This window comes from Galeopterus variegatus, unplaced genomic scaffold, assembly GCF_000696425.1.
Source record: "Galeopterus variegatus unplaced genomic scaffold, G_variegatus-3.0.2 Scaffold171, whole genome shotgun sequence".
Classification (NCBI taxonomy): Eukaryota; Metazoa; Chordata; class Mammalia; order Dermoptera; family Cynocephalidae; genus Galeopterus; species Galeopterus variegatus.
The window spans coordinates 758,434-773,881 of NW_007726282.1; the positions used below are offsets into that span (position 1 = coordinate 758,434).

Here is a 15,448-nt window from a genome sequence, read left to right on the forward strand (position 1 = left end):
GTCATGTAGCAGTACCCACCCCATCCTGGTGAAGGTGGTAATGAAAACCTCACCCAGTGTCAAGAGAAGGGGACTCATTTAATGGGCAAAATTCTAAAAGCGCATATGGAACTAGAGGTATTACTGTGGCCATTATTGGAAAAACATACCCTGCCATAAGACCCTAGATATTTCCAGAGAAAATATTCACATACAAAGAATCAGGAATCAGAATGGCTTTAGATTGCTCAATAGTAAGGCAGAAGACATGAAACAATGCTTTAAATTCTGAATAAAAATGATTTCCAAACCTCAATTTTCCCCTTCCTCATTCCCATTTTGTTTAACTCTTGGACCTCAGTGCACACTCTGGGGCTCAGGACGAGGCCCCCCCCCCCCCCCCCCCCAGAAGACATGAAACAATGCTTTAAATTCTGAATAAAAATGATTTCCAAACCTCAATTTTCCCCTTCCTCATTCCCATTTTGTTTAACTCTTGGACCTCAGTGCACACTCTGGGGCTCAGGACGAGGCCCCCCCCCCCGCCCCGGTCTTAGGTCCCTCCTTGCAACCCATTCCTAATGCCCCCCTCCCCCGTGGGAATCCCTAGGGATGTACCTTTGGATGTGTGTGCATCCTTGAAAACTCAAGTGTGTGCACATGATCCATTTACCTCAGTGGGATGGTGGTGTAGGTCTGTTTCTGCTTTTTTCTCCATTCAAACCTGTTTTATTTATTTTTGGAGGCTGCCCTGTACAGGGATCTGAACCCGTGACCTTAGTGTTATAAGGCTGCGCTTTAACCAGCTGCGCTAACCGGCCAGCCCAAACCTTTTTTAAAATTTTTTTTTTTTTTTTTTTTTTTTTTTTTTTTGTCTTTTTTTCCATGTCCGGCACCGGATCGCAACCCTCAGTGTTGCCCCCGTACCGGACCGGGACCGGCAACGGGATCGCAAGCCTCGGTGTTGCTCCCGCGCCTCGCTCAGCCAGTGAGCGGGAGCCGGTCTGTATGTGGGATCCGAACCCTCGGACGGGAGCGCCGCCGCGCTTCCCAAGCGGCGCACTATCCAGTGCGCCACCGGGCCGACCCCTAAAATCTTGTTTTTAATCACCATGTTGTGGTTCTGCTTCCGTTATGATGCAGAAGGTCATGAGAACACCGCTTTAACCCAACAAGGGGAAAAAGTGGATAATGTACAAAATATTAACTGTTCTTGAGGTCAGAAATCTGTAGTTGCAAGGCCACCAAGTGGACAGAATTCCAAAGAGGGACAAACTCCTCCAAGGAGGGAGGGGACACAAACTGGTCCCCCTTTGGCAGAACAGGGGAGGAGGAAGAGGATAGTTCAAACATTAATTAATTCCTAACAGTAAGTGTGACAGTTCAGAGTCACGAGGGCCTGGGTGCTGGTGAGGAGCATTGGGGAGCATGCAAGGAGGCTAGAGAGAGACTCCTCAGGAGTGTACAGGCGCAACACACTACCTGCCATTCTGGTGGAGGACGAGAACCTCCCTCCCTACTGCCTCCCAGAAGGACCCACTGCCCTGTGGGAGGAGGAGAAAGCCTTCTGGACCCAGGTCTGCCTTGACTCAGGCACCCTCCTGCCCAAGCCCCTGCCCAGGTATAGGCAGAGTTTGGCAAGAGAGGCAGGAGTGAGCATGAGCCCTGTGCCCCCCTATGACTGAGGCTAAGCCAGGAGAAATGAGAAGAGAGCCTTACAGAGTAGCCAGCAGCAGCCACCTTCTGCCGGGGAGGGGCAGGAGCAGGCGTGCAGGCCTGCTGGTGCTGGAGGGGGCGCAGGAACATGGAGCAATCCTCCTAGCACACCATAGCAAGCAGGGTCTAGCCACAGCTGCTGCCAGAGGACACAGAAGCTTGTGGTGCCTGAAGGTAAAAGCAGCAGCACAAAACCTGAACCCAGAACATCTGTGGACATACCCACACAAGGCCTGTCATAGGGGTGTGCCCATTTCTGGCCACGAGGACTATTTACCTTATTCTCTAATGTTCTACAAAAATATCCGCCATTCAATCAAAATTATGACACACAACAAAGAAGAAACAACCCACTGCCAAGAAACAAAGCTGCCCACAGAACCAGACCCAAGGATGCCCGCAGCGCCTAGCTCACCACGGCAGTGCACCCACCACCCCATTCACTTCTCTGCTCCACTCAGCAGTGAAGAGCCAGGCTGCTTCTGCAGCTCCCTGCTACCACCACCAATGTGGTGGCGAGTGCCTCTGGGCTGAGACTGTAGGACCACACAGGGTGTGGCCCTACTGTCGTGTTCCTAATTTAATCAGGTGCTATTAGACGGACTCCAGCGACACTCCTCCCAGCAGCATAGAGCGCCATTCCCACACAAACGCGATACCACCTTTCTGATCTCTGTCTGATAGACCCTGTGGTTCCAATTTACACACCCCTGACTGCAGTGAGGCCAAGCACTTCTCCACATGCTTGTTGGCCACTGGCTTCTCCTTTCAGTGAACTGCCTATTAATATCCTCTCATTTTTCTACTTATTTCCAGTCTTGTGGATTTGCAGGAATAGCCTCTTAATCCTAAATATTAACTCCCTGTCAGCTTTAGATGTTAAAAAACAAAGAGAAAAATGCTTCTCTCAGATTATTACTTGTTAACAGCCTATGGCATCCTTCATTGCACAGAAAAATCCTTAATTTTGATTTGGCCAAATCCACCAGTGTTTTGTCCTAGGATTTCTGCATTCAGGATCTTAAGATATTCCTCATCCCAAGGAAACAAAGATAAGCTCCTACATAATCCCCTACTAGCTTCATAACCATTCCTCCTTAGAGCCCCAGTATCTGCCCTGCCCTTCCATGTCTCAGAACCTGCTCCTCCAAGCCTCCACTCCTTCCTGCTGCCCAGTCCAACGTCCTCCCGTTGTGTGGCCTCCCAGCAGCAACCCGCACATCCAGTGCCCTGCCCCAGAGCTGCTGCTTCCCTGGCTCCTCTGGCACAATTCAGTGCAGTATTCCAACTCCCCTTGCCATTCTCCTCTAACAGAACTCTATGGTTTTGAAAACTCAGGTCTACACTCACACACAAGCTAACATAGACTATTAAAGGTTTCACAACTTACTTCTGACATGGACTGCTGTGTTAAGATAATATGGAACAAAAGAGAGTTAATATAAAGCAAAATAATTAAAAATATACCTGGATTTCTCTAAAAGCCATCTTCTTAAATTGTCTAAGCAACTAAAGCCATCAATATCATTAAAATGTTTCTTTTCAAACATGCTGGAATAAAAGAATTCCTGATTTATATTAAAGCAATTATTGATTTTTACAGAGCTGAAGACTTGAGGTCATTCAAATAATGAGATAAAGAACAGAAACATCTGTGCAAGATATGATGCCTTCAAAATATTATTTGTATATAAAATACTAAATTATTCAATTAAGCAACACTGGTCCCTTATAGACTAGAAAGGTAAGACCCAGAAGAGATCTGGGAGAGGAGACAGTCCTGTAGCCAACTCTGCAGAGGCTAGACCTGGGCCCACATGAGGAAGAAAGAAGGCCTGCCGAAGGCACACACGTTTGCAGATGCCGCCTCCTGGGGCAATGCTCACATTTTTCAGTCACGTGTGTTTAGATGCTGTAGATCTATAGTTTTACCAATTTTAATTTAAAAATGATATGGAGATCCTACGTCTTACTGAAGGTGAAAAGATCTAATTGTACAGGGGAAAAATAATTTGTAGTAAAGAATTTCTTCTTAGAGCATACAGAACCACATGTGGGCTAAACACAATATACGTTATTTATGATATTTGCATAATTTGACAAAATGCAAAACACTAAATATTTAATCCAAATATATTTCTTATTTTCAGGTTTTGTGAGATCATATTCATTTACTCGTCTCTCTCTAGATAAAATTTTCTTAGTCATAACCATCACCTTAGAGCTGAATTAAACCATATAAACAAAATTCTTCCTTCTCACAAGAGAAGTGTGTGAAGCCTCCAGAGGCCAGGGCCAGCCCAAGGAACCACATAGATGAATTTCACATCCACCCTGCCACCTCTGACCCAAAGGAGTTGGTGAAACAATGTAGTGCCTCATTTTCTGTAAATCAGTCAATCAAAACATTTCCCGAAACAATATACTTAGCTGTCACTCCTAGTCACCAACAAGCTTCACAAGTTTAGAGGCACTTTTAAAAAGCATTTAAGTATGCTGACTTACTTTAGCCTCTGAGCATAAACAGTTGTTGGGAGTTATAACACCCTGAACAACCAAGAAAAAACCCTCTAAAATTATTTTAATGTGCCTCTGAAATATTTCCAGGAGCTGCCTTGTCATGAAATTTTACAATGTGAACTGTAAAAGGTAATATGTTATCTTACTGGTGAATCCTTTTCTTCTCATTTCTGTCACAATAATTAGATTTATAGAAAACTACAAAAAGAAAAACAAAAAACCTGTTTCCAATTTTTCCCTGGAATACCAGTGATTAACTGACATAAGCAATTTAAGATTCTTGAAAAAGTAAATGTATCTGAATGTTCCAGTGTGGTGTGATCCTAATCTTTAAAATGTGAAGGGGTCACTATGAACCCTAAGTGCCACCACAAAACATGTAAACAATCTGAATGTTTTACTTAAGATGGAAAAGCAGCTTTTGGTGACATGAGCTTTATAAAATAAAACATCCATAAATCATGTTTCTATTTTTAATTTTTTTGCTTTGATAAATCAATTGCTTCACAAAAATCCTTTTTAAAGACAACAATCCAAGAAAACATATTGTTACAGTATTCACATTTTAAAGATTGTCAGTTTCAAAGACGAACATAACCAAAACAAAGGGAGATTGCTGAGTTAATTCTGTCACTAACTGCCAGAGATGGGCCTTCACGACGGGTAAAACACCTGCCGGGGATGCTGGAGTTTGAAAGAAAAAGTGCTCCACTGCTTCCTCACACAGGGAGGAAACGGCTCATTCAACAGGTTACACAGGAACAATTCCTGGAACCCTTGGGTAAAAGGGTTTTCTTTGCATACTGGATAAATACTTTGACTTATTTTACTATCTGGAATCAAAAAATGGACAGCTGAGTTAATCCACCAGCCAGCACTTGCTGGGATATGGCAAAGCCAGTCTAGCTATCTGCCCAACAGTTAAACAGTAGGAATAACAGTAACATACTTACATACTTAAACTAGGTCTCATGACACACTCAAAAGGATCCTTCATAAGGAAAGTATTTAACAAGCACAAAGTTGGGATAGAATCTGATCATTTAAAATGAAAGCTCAAAGGGGAGATACTTTCACAGATTCCACTGTCCGAGGGCTGGAAAACAGGTGTTTTTAAGGTTCGAATAACAACAAATACGCTGGGCAGCGATTTTATGAACCAAAACGGCTTGCCATGTGAAAGTTACTTAAAAGCACCTTAGTTATTCATTGAGACAGGCTAAAGAAAACTCAGGCTATGTCCGTAGGTGCCTTCTCTCTAAATGATCTTCATCCTAATTCCCCTGAATTTAGCAAGAATTTAGGGCTTAAGAAAACTGACGTCAACCAGAGAGAATGCACATTGTCGTAAAGCATGGACGTTCAAACCTCAGGCCAGAGCCCCCGACATAGTCTTGGTCTTCAGGCAGGTGCAGCTCTTGTAGCCCTCTTACATAAAATTGACCACTCCAGTGAACATGATTTCCAGTCAGGGAAAGAGGCAAAATAACCTCTATATGAGCCCACGTTCTGTGAATGTCTTCACCAATCTAAACTACAGAGCAGGGCAACTAAGAGACAGAGGGAGCTGAGGGAAGAAAGAAGGGAGAAGGGCTGGCAACTCTCACAGGTCCTAGTTTTAAGAAGTCCAACAAAGTTGGAATTTAAGTAACATTAAAATGATAAGACCTGACTTAAAATATTAAAAACTGTTTATAAATAAGGAATGCAATAATTGCTTAAAAATGTTATTCTCTCCTGAAACCAGTTGATAACAAGGTTTTTTAAAAATTATAGATCCTAAAATTAAAAAAAAAAAATTTCTATACATTTCTTGCTGACTTTTAAGTTACCTACGAAGTACTCCGCTATGATTAACTTTAATCCATATATTTGGGGGGGGGATTCAGTTCCAGAAAAATATCTGCACTAGCTCAAAATGTCCCTCAATGTAACCTTGGTCCATAACCAATCACTATGGTTGACTCTCAAGAACTGATGACCTTCCTAACCCTACAACTGTCCTTTATAAACAAATGGAACTTTGGGCACCCCATTTAAGATGATATAGAGACGTTCTGTATGAAACAAGGTGGCCTGTTTTCTCTCTGAGAAAAAGCCCTACTCCTGAGTAAATAAATGAAAACAAATCAAAAGCAAAGAAAACAAAACCCAGCCTACTCTTATCTTGTCACCAAGAAACGGAAATCCTAAAATTATTCCAAATCTCATGTGATCAAGTGAGGGGGAGGGCTCTGGAAACCCTGAAGCAAAGGCATACAACAAGAAAACATTGATACCAGGAGACCACTGCAAATGTGTGTGACCCAGCTGCGTAGGGAGCCTGCCATCACAGTTCAGTTCACTGCTGTGATTTCACGGTTGTCTGGTAATTATGTAATTAAGTCTAATGTTTGCTACCCTAGCTCTGAGCCAATGGGGTAAAACACGTTTTATATTAGTTTATAATAAACACTCTATGCATAACATATTTTGACTAAAAATGTTCTAAAACAATACACAGCTGACATGATAAAGCAAACATGTAACTGTAGTCAAATTTAAATCAGACTGGAATATGAATGGTGAGAGCTTTTAACTGATTACTGGCTACCATTTCACCTCAATTACTTACCTGAAGTCCTATTTAGCAAATACCTTTAGATATATGTTTAGATCAAGTGTAAAATGCAATCTGAGCATTACATACAAAAATTTGAAGATATCAAAATTTCATTAAATGTTGTTTTCTTTATAGTAGTAAATGTAAATCATTACCCAGGGAGAGCAGAGGGCCATGGGATGGTAGCTAACTTTGGGCAGGTTCATTAAATTTTGTCAATTCAGAACATTCCAAATTGCAATAACAAGCATGTATTGTTTCTTCCCTAGAAATTTTACCTTCGATATAGTCATAATCCAATTCATAATGAATTTATAAAAATAGCTTTTTATCCAATAATTCCAGCAAGGTAAAAATAGGAGTTTCTTTTTATAGATAGCAAATGAAACAGGCTCACTGGATAAGAGGGAACTTCAATTTGTTCCGGTCGCCACCCACTCACTATGACGTCGCACTCAGTCTGCTGTGTGTGCTGCTGACTCCTCACAGTGGCAGTTTTAGGTGCAGAAGTTTCTTTCAAATCCATGGGCTACACAAATAAACCAGCCCACTGAGGTCTGCTGTAAACCACAGAACTAAATTTAAACTGCATAATTTTTTAGAAAATGGCAGCACTATTTCTTAATCTAATTAGGGACTTGGTGGGGGAGAGGGGTCATTCATCAACACCTCTAGAGTTAAACCCTTAAAGAATTTCTTTAAAAACCAAAACACACACACGCAACGCACACGCACACACACACACACACACACACACACACTTGAAAGAAGTTGCTGCACCGGCAAAGATGCTCTTTAAGCTTACTAGGAAATACAAAAGTGCACTCTTCTATATCTACATATAAAACATATTAGAAATAAAACTGTGTAAAATGTTTGCTGTGCAAACTATAAAAAGTCAGGCAAGTCCGTGCCTCTGTCCTACTGTAGGGAATCACTGTTCTCCAGGACGAGACTGCTGATGTGGGTGGGGGCCAGCGCACCCCCATCGTCTTCTGTGCTGTCCACAGACTCGTCCTCACTCTGCCCCGCCATCATGACCTGCTGCACTGCCAGAGTGGCCCCGTCTGAGGATAGAGACTGGAGGCTGTCCACATTCATATTCACAGGCGTGGTGATGGTTACAACAGCTCCTGCAGCAGAACACAAGTTTATCACTATTTGAATTAGAACTTGTAGAGGAAAACATTTTATTGCCCAACAGGCTGCAGTTTGCTTGTTTGACCTAAAGTTGAGATACCGAAATATGTTTATGGAATGTTCGGCAGGGATTTAAGAAACTGTGTCTAGAATCAGCCTCACACTGACCATGCCTACCTAATAAGGTCTTGGTCCAAAGATGGTCTCAGTGGAGGTTAGGAATATAAAACAGAACACAGATTCCCAGGGAAAAAATATTGCAAGGAGAGCGAAAGAAACCAAATGCAGGAGAACGACATACAAAAGAATATGAATGGGGAAGCAAAGTAAAAAGGAGAATAAGAGTAAGGAAAATCCGTTTGAAAAGAAAAAAAAGAAAACCGTGTTACATGGGTGTAAAATGCCCTGTTATAGAGTCCAACAGCAGGAGATGGAAACTACTCACATATCTATGAGCAGGGCCCAAATTAAAGACATTTAACATTGGAATGCTATGTTGCTATTAAATACAATACAGTGGATCTACATGGACTAATGTGTAAAAATCTCTAAGATGTATTTACAAGTGATGAAAGCAAGAGGTGACAGTATTACATGATATGCTAATACATAGATAAAATGTTAAAAGGGATACATTCATTCATTCACGTCTATGCACAGACTATCATATTATATATCAGATATATATTATATATATCATATTATATAGACAGATGATATATATATATGCACTGGAGAAAATACAGAAAGCTGGTAATGATGACTGTCTCTGGAAAAGATTAAAAGGCAGGATGAAAGAAAGATTTATTTTTCACTGGATATTCTTGTTTCACCTTCTTTCTCCAAAAGATAGATAATGCCTTTTGTGGGAGAGAGAGGAAGAGAGAGAAATGTTGTTGGGGCAGGGGGTAGAATAGTAATATCTTCCTAACTAATTCTCAGATGGTTTAAAAGAAAAAACAAAAACTCAAAGTACAAGGTCTTTAAATATAAACATAAGACCATTATACATCAAACCTAAAGGATGAAGCCAAAGCAATACTTGGGGAAAACTTAGCTTTAAATGCATATGAGGGTACTTCAAAAAGTTCATAGAAAAATGAAATTAAAAGATAGTATGAATCCTTCCATGAACTTTTTGAAGTACCCTCATATAAAGCAACTCAGGAGAGGTTAAATGGAAATAAAACAAGTGTGGTTTACAACCCATCCTAACCTCAAGACCAGCACTGCGTGGAAAAGTCCCCCCTTGTGCATTTAGCAGAGAACCCAGCATCGCACACATGGGAGGAAATGACCCGAGGCTGGGGGAAACCATGTGAAAAGAGCACAGAGAACAGTGTGCAGAGCTCATAAAGCCAGCCTGGAAAATCCATCACCCACAGGCACTGGGTGGAGAACTCAGGAAGGCCTGGCCTTGGTCGTGGGAATGATCAGCCCTATACTGAGCACCGCTGTGTACCACCGAACAAATCATAAAAGCCAGACCCAAAAGGATCAAACTGTTCCTAAGTAACCTAACCGCACTCCAGAACAAAGCTCAAGAAACTTACAGGAATACAAAAACATCCAGCACACAACAAGGCAAGATTCACAATGTCTGGCATACAAAGATTACCAGGCATGCAAATAGGCAGGAAAACCCATAATGAGAAAAATCAGTCAGCCAAAACTGATCCAGAACTGGCAGAGATGTCAGAATCAGCAGAGTAGGACCTCAAAACAGTTACTGTATCGGTATTCTATGTGTTCAAAACTTAAGTAGACTCATGAAAGACATAAAGACTCAAATAAAACTTCTGGTGAGATGCAAACTACCATGTCTAAGATAAAAACACACTGGATGGGGGCCAGCCCGGTGGCGCACTCGGTAGAGTGCAGCGCTTGGGAGCGCGGCAGTGCTCCCACCGAGGGTTCGGATCCCATATAGAGACCGGTCCGCTCACTGGTTGAGCGTGGTGCGGGCGCGACACCGAGGGTTGCGATCCTGTTGCCGGTCACGGTATGGGCGTGACACTGAGGGTTGCGATCCCGTTACCAGTCATGAAAAAAGACAAAAAGGAAAAACAAAAAACAAACAAAAAAAACCCACACTGGATGGGATTAATGCAAGATTAAACATTATAGAAGAAAAGATTAGTGAAGTGGAAAGAGAACAATAGAAACTATCCAAAATGAAACACAGAGAATCTAATAAACTGAAAAGAGCATCAGTAACTGTGTGAAACTTTTAACTACCTAATACATGGGCTATTGAAGTCCCTGAAAGAGGGAGGGTGGGTCAGAAAATATATTTTAAGAAATAATGGCCCCAAACTTCCCGTAACTTAATAACAGTATATTGCTGCATGAAAAAAGTAAGAAGCAGAATGAGATAATGCCACCATTTACCTACATTTAAAAATACACGCATAGAAAACAATCCAAAATATGAAGAACTCATGTGAACAGAAAGATGTGCATGAAACATACTAGAACGGCCACCTGTGATAGGGGAGAGATGGACAGAGGTCCAAGGGAATAAACAAAAGTAAGACGAGGGCACATGAACTAAGCAAGGGTAAATGCCAGGTAAGAACAGGACCACCTCCATCCTCTGCACCCAAAGTCAGAGGGAAAAGAAAAGCAAAAATGGAAACAAAAGACAGAATACACTGTTGGTGACAGTGTCTTAGAGACAGAATTAATGACCTCATATACACAGTTTGTGTGTGTTTTAAACTCTACTACCGGTGCTACTTAACACCTACATAGAGCTCCCTTTCGTGCACACCCAGAATGAAGCTGCCTCACGTCTTCGGTGCAGAGAGCAGGCTGCACTCTGCTCCACGGCCCTCCTGAACACCGCAGCTGCAGCTGCACCTGCAGCTGCGGTGGCCCCACTACCCGCCGCAGCGCCTACCTTCCGGCATGGCCAGCTCGCTGGGCGGCGGCTGGACTGCCCCGGATGCGATGGAGTCGGGCCAAAACCTCTGCACCGGCCTGTTCTGAGCCGTTTTCTTCTTCGTTTTTGGGGTCTCTGAACAACTGGAATCTAACATTGGCTGAAGAATTCGTCTTCTAGCATTGATGAACCTGAGTGTCAGCAAATGGAAGCTCCCATCAAAAAGGCCTTTGTAAAAGGTGAAACTCAAAGTCCCCCTAATAACAAACACTTAAAAGGAATGGCAAGCATATTAATTATCTAAACGTCCAGAAAAATAGGGCCTGCTCTTTTAAAATAATTCAGTTAAATAAGAACCAACTCTTCCAAGGTGCCTTTTTATTTTATTTTTTTATTTTTTTTTTCTTTTAAAAAGATGACCGGTAAGGGGATCTTAACCCTTGACTTGGTGTTGTCAGCACCACGCTCACCCAGTGAGCAAACCGGCCATCCCTATATGGGATCCGAACCCGTGGCCCTGGTGTTATCAGCACCGCACTCTCCCGAGTGAGCCATGGGCCGGCCCACAAGGTGCCTTTTTAAAAAAAATGTTTTTAACCTCAACTGATTTCCCTGTTTGTCAATTAGATATCCATAATGATGCTGACAATACTGTGAAATTTGTGAATCTGACATTCTTTTCTCTAAGGAAAAAAAAAAGGTTAAAGTAGCAAACTTTATGTATCCTGTAGTCTTCTCACATCCAAAGACTATCAGGCAATCTGTCCCTGCCTGAACGTTATGAGCATGGCTTTGCTTCTGTTGTGGCGACAGGCCTGAGGCGTCAGGGAAACACGACTGCCAACTCTGGTCTCAGCTCCCCATGTAGCGTGGATCTGAGGTAACAGCTTCTTCTTTTCAAAAGGCTATTCCAAGTGACCAGCCATTTCTTACATGATGGAAGTTTTAAGTCATTAAACTATCCTAAAAGGATAGCACAATACCTCTGTACTGGCCATCAGGAAATCCCTGAGGGACTTTGGCTGCTCTGTGAGACTGAGAACTCACGTCTACGACATGACCCCACGTAGAAAGAGACCAGCAAACATTACAGGTTGGCAAGACAGGCTGGACATGGTTTCATGTCAAACGAATATGTCAGCAATCTTAAAATGATATGCTGAGAGAAAGAGTGCTTTCTTCAATCTCCATCCCTCCAACGGCCCAGCTATTGCCTTTAAACATGCGAAAGTAGGGGGAAAGGGTGCAAGTAGACCCAAACCCCCAAATCAGCTCTTCCTCCTGCAGTCACTGGGGCGTGCAGACAGATAACGTCCTAGATGTGCACTCTTACTGTGACCGCCACTCTATGCCATGTACAGGGCTACTTTGCCACAAAAGGAACTGCAACAGACAGAAAAAGAATAGCCATCCTATAAAAGCCAATCAAATCAGAACCTGTTCAGATCTGTAACTAAAACAGAAACAGCTACACGAAGCAAACTTAAGGACTTATCTCTGCCTTCTCTTCTCAGAAGTGTGAGTGATAAGGTAGCTTTTACTAGACTCATACATGCTGATCTATTAAAAGCTAGAGAGTGCTTTCACTATGGACAGCCTGCACATAGCTGAGGAGCCATGTTCACAGTGTCATGGAAATAAAAGCACTGATTTTATTTTTCTGTTTTGTTTTGTTTTTGGCAGCTGGCTGGTATAGGGATTGAAAAAAGCACTGCTTTTAGACTCAGATTCTATTCGGGTCTGTCACTGTATGACATCTTCTCTCTTTTAATGCCTTCATCAGCCAAACAAAAGAATTAGAGCTGAACCAGCTCAAAGGTTGCTTGACTTTAAAATTCTAAGATTAAAAAATACCTAAAATTGTATTAGGACACATTCAAATAATATAGACAAACTAGACTGATGCCACAGGGCTTCATTTGGAGGAAACTGTGTTCCTGGAGCACAAGCATGACTTAGAAAGTAGAACTCTGGACAAGAAGAAGTCATGGCTGCTCTACAGCCACGCGAACCCAGTGATGCCCTGGAAGAAAAGCCCCACTGCTGCTTTTCAATATTTGTTTCTTTATCCTTCCTATTCAGAGCTGCTAATAGGCAGAGGCATAAGCTAATGATGGGTATGTTCAATCTCATTCAAAGGTGTAATTTTTTTAAATATAAAAGGAAAGAAAATCCCCCAAAGTAAAAGTAGCTATAAATATTAGAAGATTTTAGAAATTTTAGAATTTAAAAAAGTCATGTTATTAAACTGTTATTAATTTTAAAAATTAAAAGTTGACATGAAACCTTCTAGATCAGACAATTCCGCTAACACAAAAGAATAGCAAGTTAAGGAACACAAGGAAGTCTTAAAGGAGGACAAGTCAGGACAGTGCTGAACAGTGACCAAAGCACCAGAACATCAAGGAAGTGCATCTCTGTCTAACATTCATCTTCCATTGATTGATCACTGTTGTGACTCAACCAAAATATGTTTCAATGTAAGACTACATGAAAACAACCAAAAACATGCTCAATATATTACGAACATCATAGCAACAACATACAATCTCTAAATTTTTAACACTCTATTTAAAAGATCTAACAGGAAATAAATCAAATAGTATAGTCTATTACTGCTACCCAAATCAAAAATAACGGTCCCAATGCAAGATAAAAGAAATACTTAATGCAGCACCAAAGAATAGTTCCTACATATATAATTGTATACATAGGAAGATTTTATCATTTATATTGGAACTTCAACATGTTTACATCTTAGCATAGTTAAAATAAAAAGGTAATAATGCTTATAAGTGGTAGAATTTGTGCTTTCTTTTCTTTTATGCATGCCAATTTTGCTATGCTGAAATTGCTTCCTACATTTGAACAATATGTAAATAAAAATGAGATAAATCTCTAACAACCAAAAGGGAAGTCCACCTATAAACCCTAACACCACTTAGTCACACGTACAAGCTCTTATTTAAGGGGAAACACGTGGCCAGGGTCCAAATGTCTACAACAATATGTGACAGTAGAATTACAAGAGGAAGTTTTATCTATAAATGCGAATGTTGTCCTGGGCATTTCTCTCCTAGGAATGGCTCCCAGGCCCTGCTGTGGAGCGGGACCACCATACCAACCAATGGCAAAGGGACTGCCTCCTCTATATGGAACTGAAAAAGTGACACAAGATTTTAGGTTTTGAAAGGTAGGACAGCAACAGAGGTTCTCATAAGAGGTCAGGACACCTTGCTCTTAACCACCAAGACGCTCATCCATTAAAACATCACAGTTTTGAATGAATGTGGGGCATTGGGGCAATAATGCCACAGAGATACATGTCTAATGAGGCAAGTAGAATGTGGGCGAAAAGTCCATAGTGAGGTACGAATAATTAAAATGTAGGATGAAAGTGTATGCTGATTTATTCTTAAGTATTCTGCCACTGATTCCAATACTCTGATAACGGTGTATTGCCAGTTAAAAGAACTCATATATTTTCAAAGAAATTTTACTACTTCTAGGTGTCAGAATTTCCAAGTGCTCTATTGTATTAACAGGCATGATTTCAGAAAGCAGCGAGTCTTACCAGTTGTTCACTTGGAGTAGTGTCAAATTTGTCTGAGCAGCAATCTGTTTTTTCTCATCCTCTGTTGGGTAGGGATGCTAAAAATAAAAAAAGAGTTACCGTGTACTTTGATTTTTAAAATGGAAATCAAGATCATCTAGGCAAAATATAAGCATACAAATAATCATTAGTAAAAGACTGGTAAGTATCAATAGTGCTTTTGGCTAACACCCAACTTTAGTCTTAAATCATTCTTCTGGAAATGCCCAAAACAGGATGAAATATTTCTTCTAGCTGCCCAAGCGTGTCCTTGCGCTGCAGTAGCTGATTTATGCACAGGTGAAGATGTGATCAATCACAACACCTAAAGGCTCAAAGGTGATGATAATCATAGTGATTTCACCAAAAGCAGCAGCCCACTGTGAGAGTGAAACTCTGTGCCAGGTGCTGTTCTAAGCACTTGATACAATCTGTAGATTTTGTACCAACTTTGTTGAGGTTGAATTTATGAACAATAAACTGTATCCACTTAAAGTGGATAAACGGATGGGTTTTGACGCACGAAACTGCTGCCATGAGCAACACAGCACATTTCTACAACCTATGAGCACTCTATAGTAAGTAATTCACTGATTCCTCACAAGTACCTTCTCAGACGGACACTGTCATTATCTTTATTTTACAGACAAGAAAACTTAGGCACAGGGCATTTACATACTTCCCGCCTCATCCTACAGCTGGTGGGATGGGTGGAGACAGGAAATGGCTAGGCAGGCTACTCTAGGGCCTGTCACATGGCAGTGACACATTCCTGTCATCGGTACCAGAAGAATAAACTGACACCAGAGCATGCTGATGTCATCTACAGCATTCTTAAGATCAATTCTCTGCTGTATTAATCTGTGTTGTCAGTAAAGAACTGAACCCAGGGCTGGGGATGCAAGTGTCCATTACATTATCCTTCTTTTATGTATAATGGAAGTATTTCACTTAAAAAAAAAAAAAAAAAAAAAAAAAAAAATTAAAAAAAAAAAAAAAAAAAAAAAAAAAAAAA

General features: G+C 41.3%; 1 protein-coding gene across 2 annotated transcripts in view; it reads right to left on the minus strand.

The window, feature by feature from the left end:
• Window positions 1-4,674: 4,674 nt before the first annotated feature.
• Window positions 4,675-15,448, minus strand: part of PKNOX1 (PBX/knotted 1 homeobox 1) — a 40,067-nt gene continuing 29,293 nt past the window's right edge. For both annotated transcript variants that reach the window (XM_008563169.1, XM_008563164.1), the window contains exons 9-11: window positions 14,416-14,492; window positions 10,860-11,032; window positions 4,675-7,950 (exon numbers count right to left, since the gene is read on the minus strand). In XM_008563169.1, the coding sequence (XP_008561391.1) occupies window positions 7,739-7,950; window positions 10,860-11,032; window positions 14,416-14,492 (462 nt within the window). In that variant the 3' untranslated portion in view covers window positions 4,675-7,738. The remainder of the gene's footprint in view (window positions 7,951-10,859; window positions 11,033-14,415; window positions 14,493-15,448) is intronic.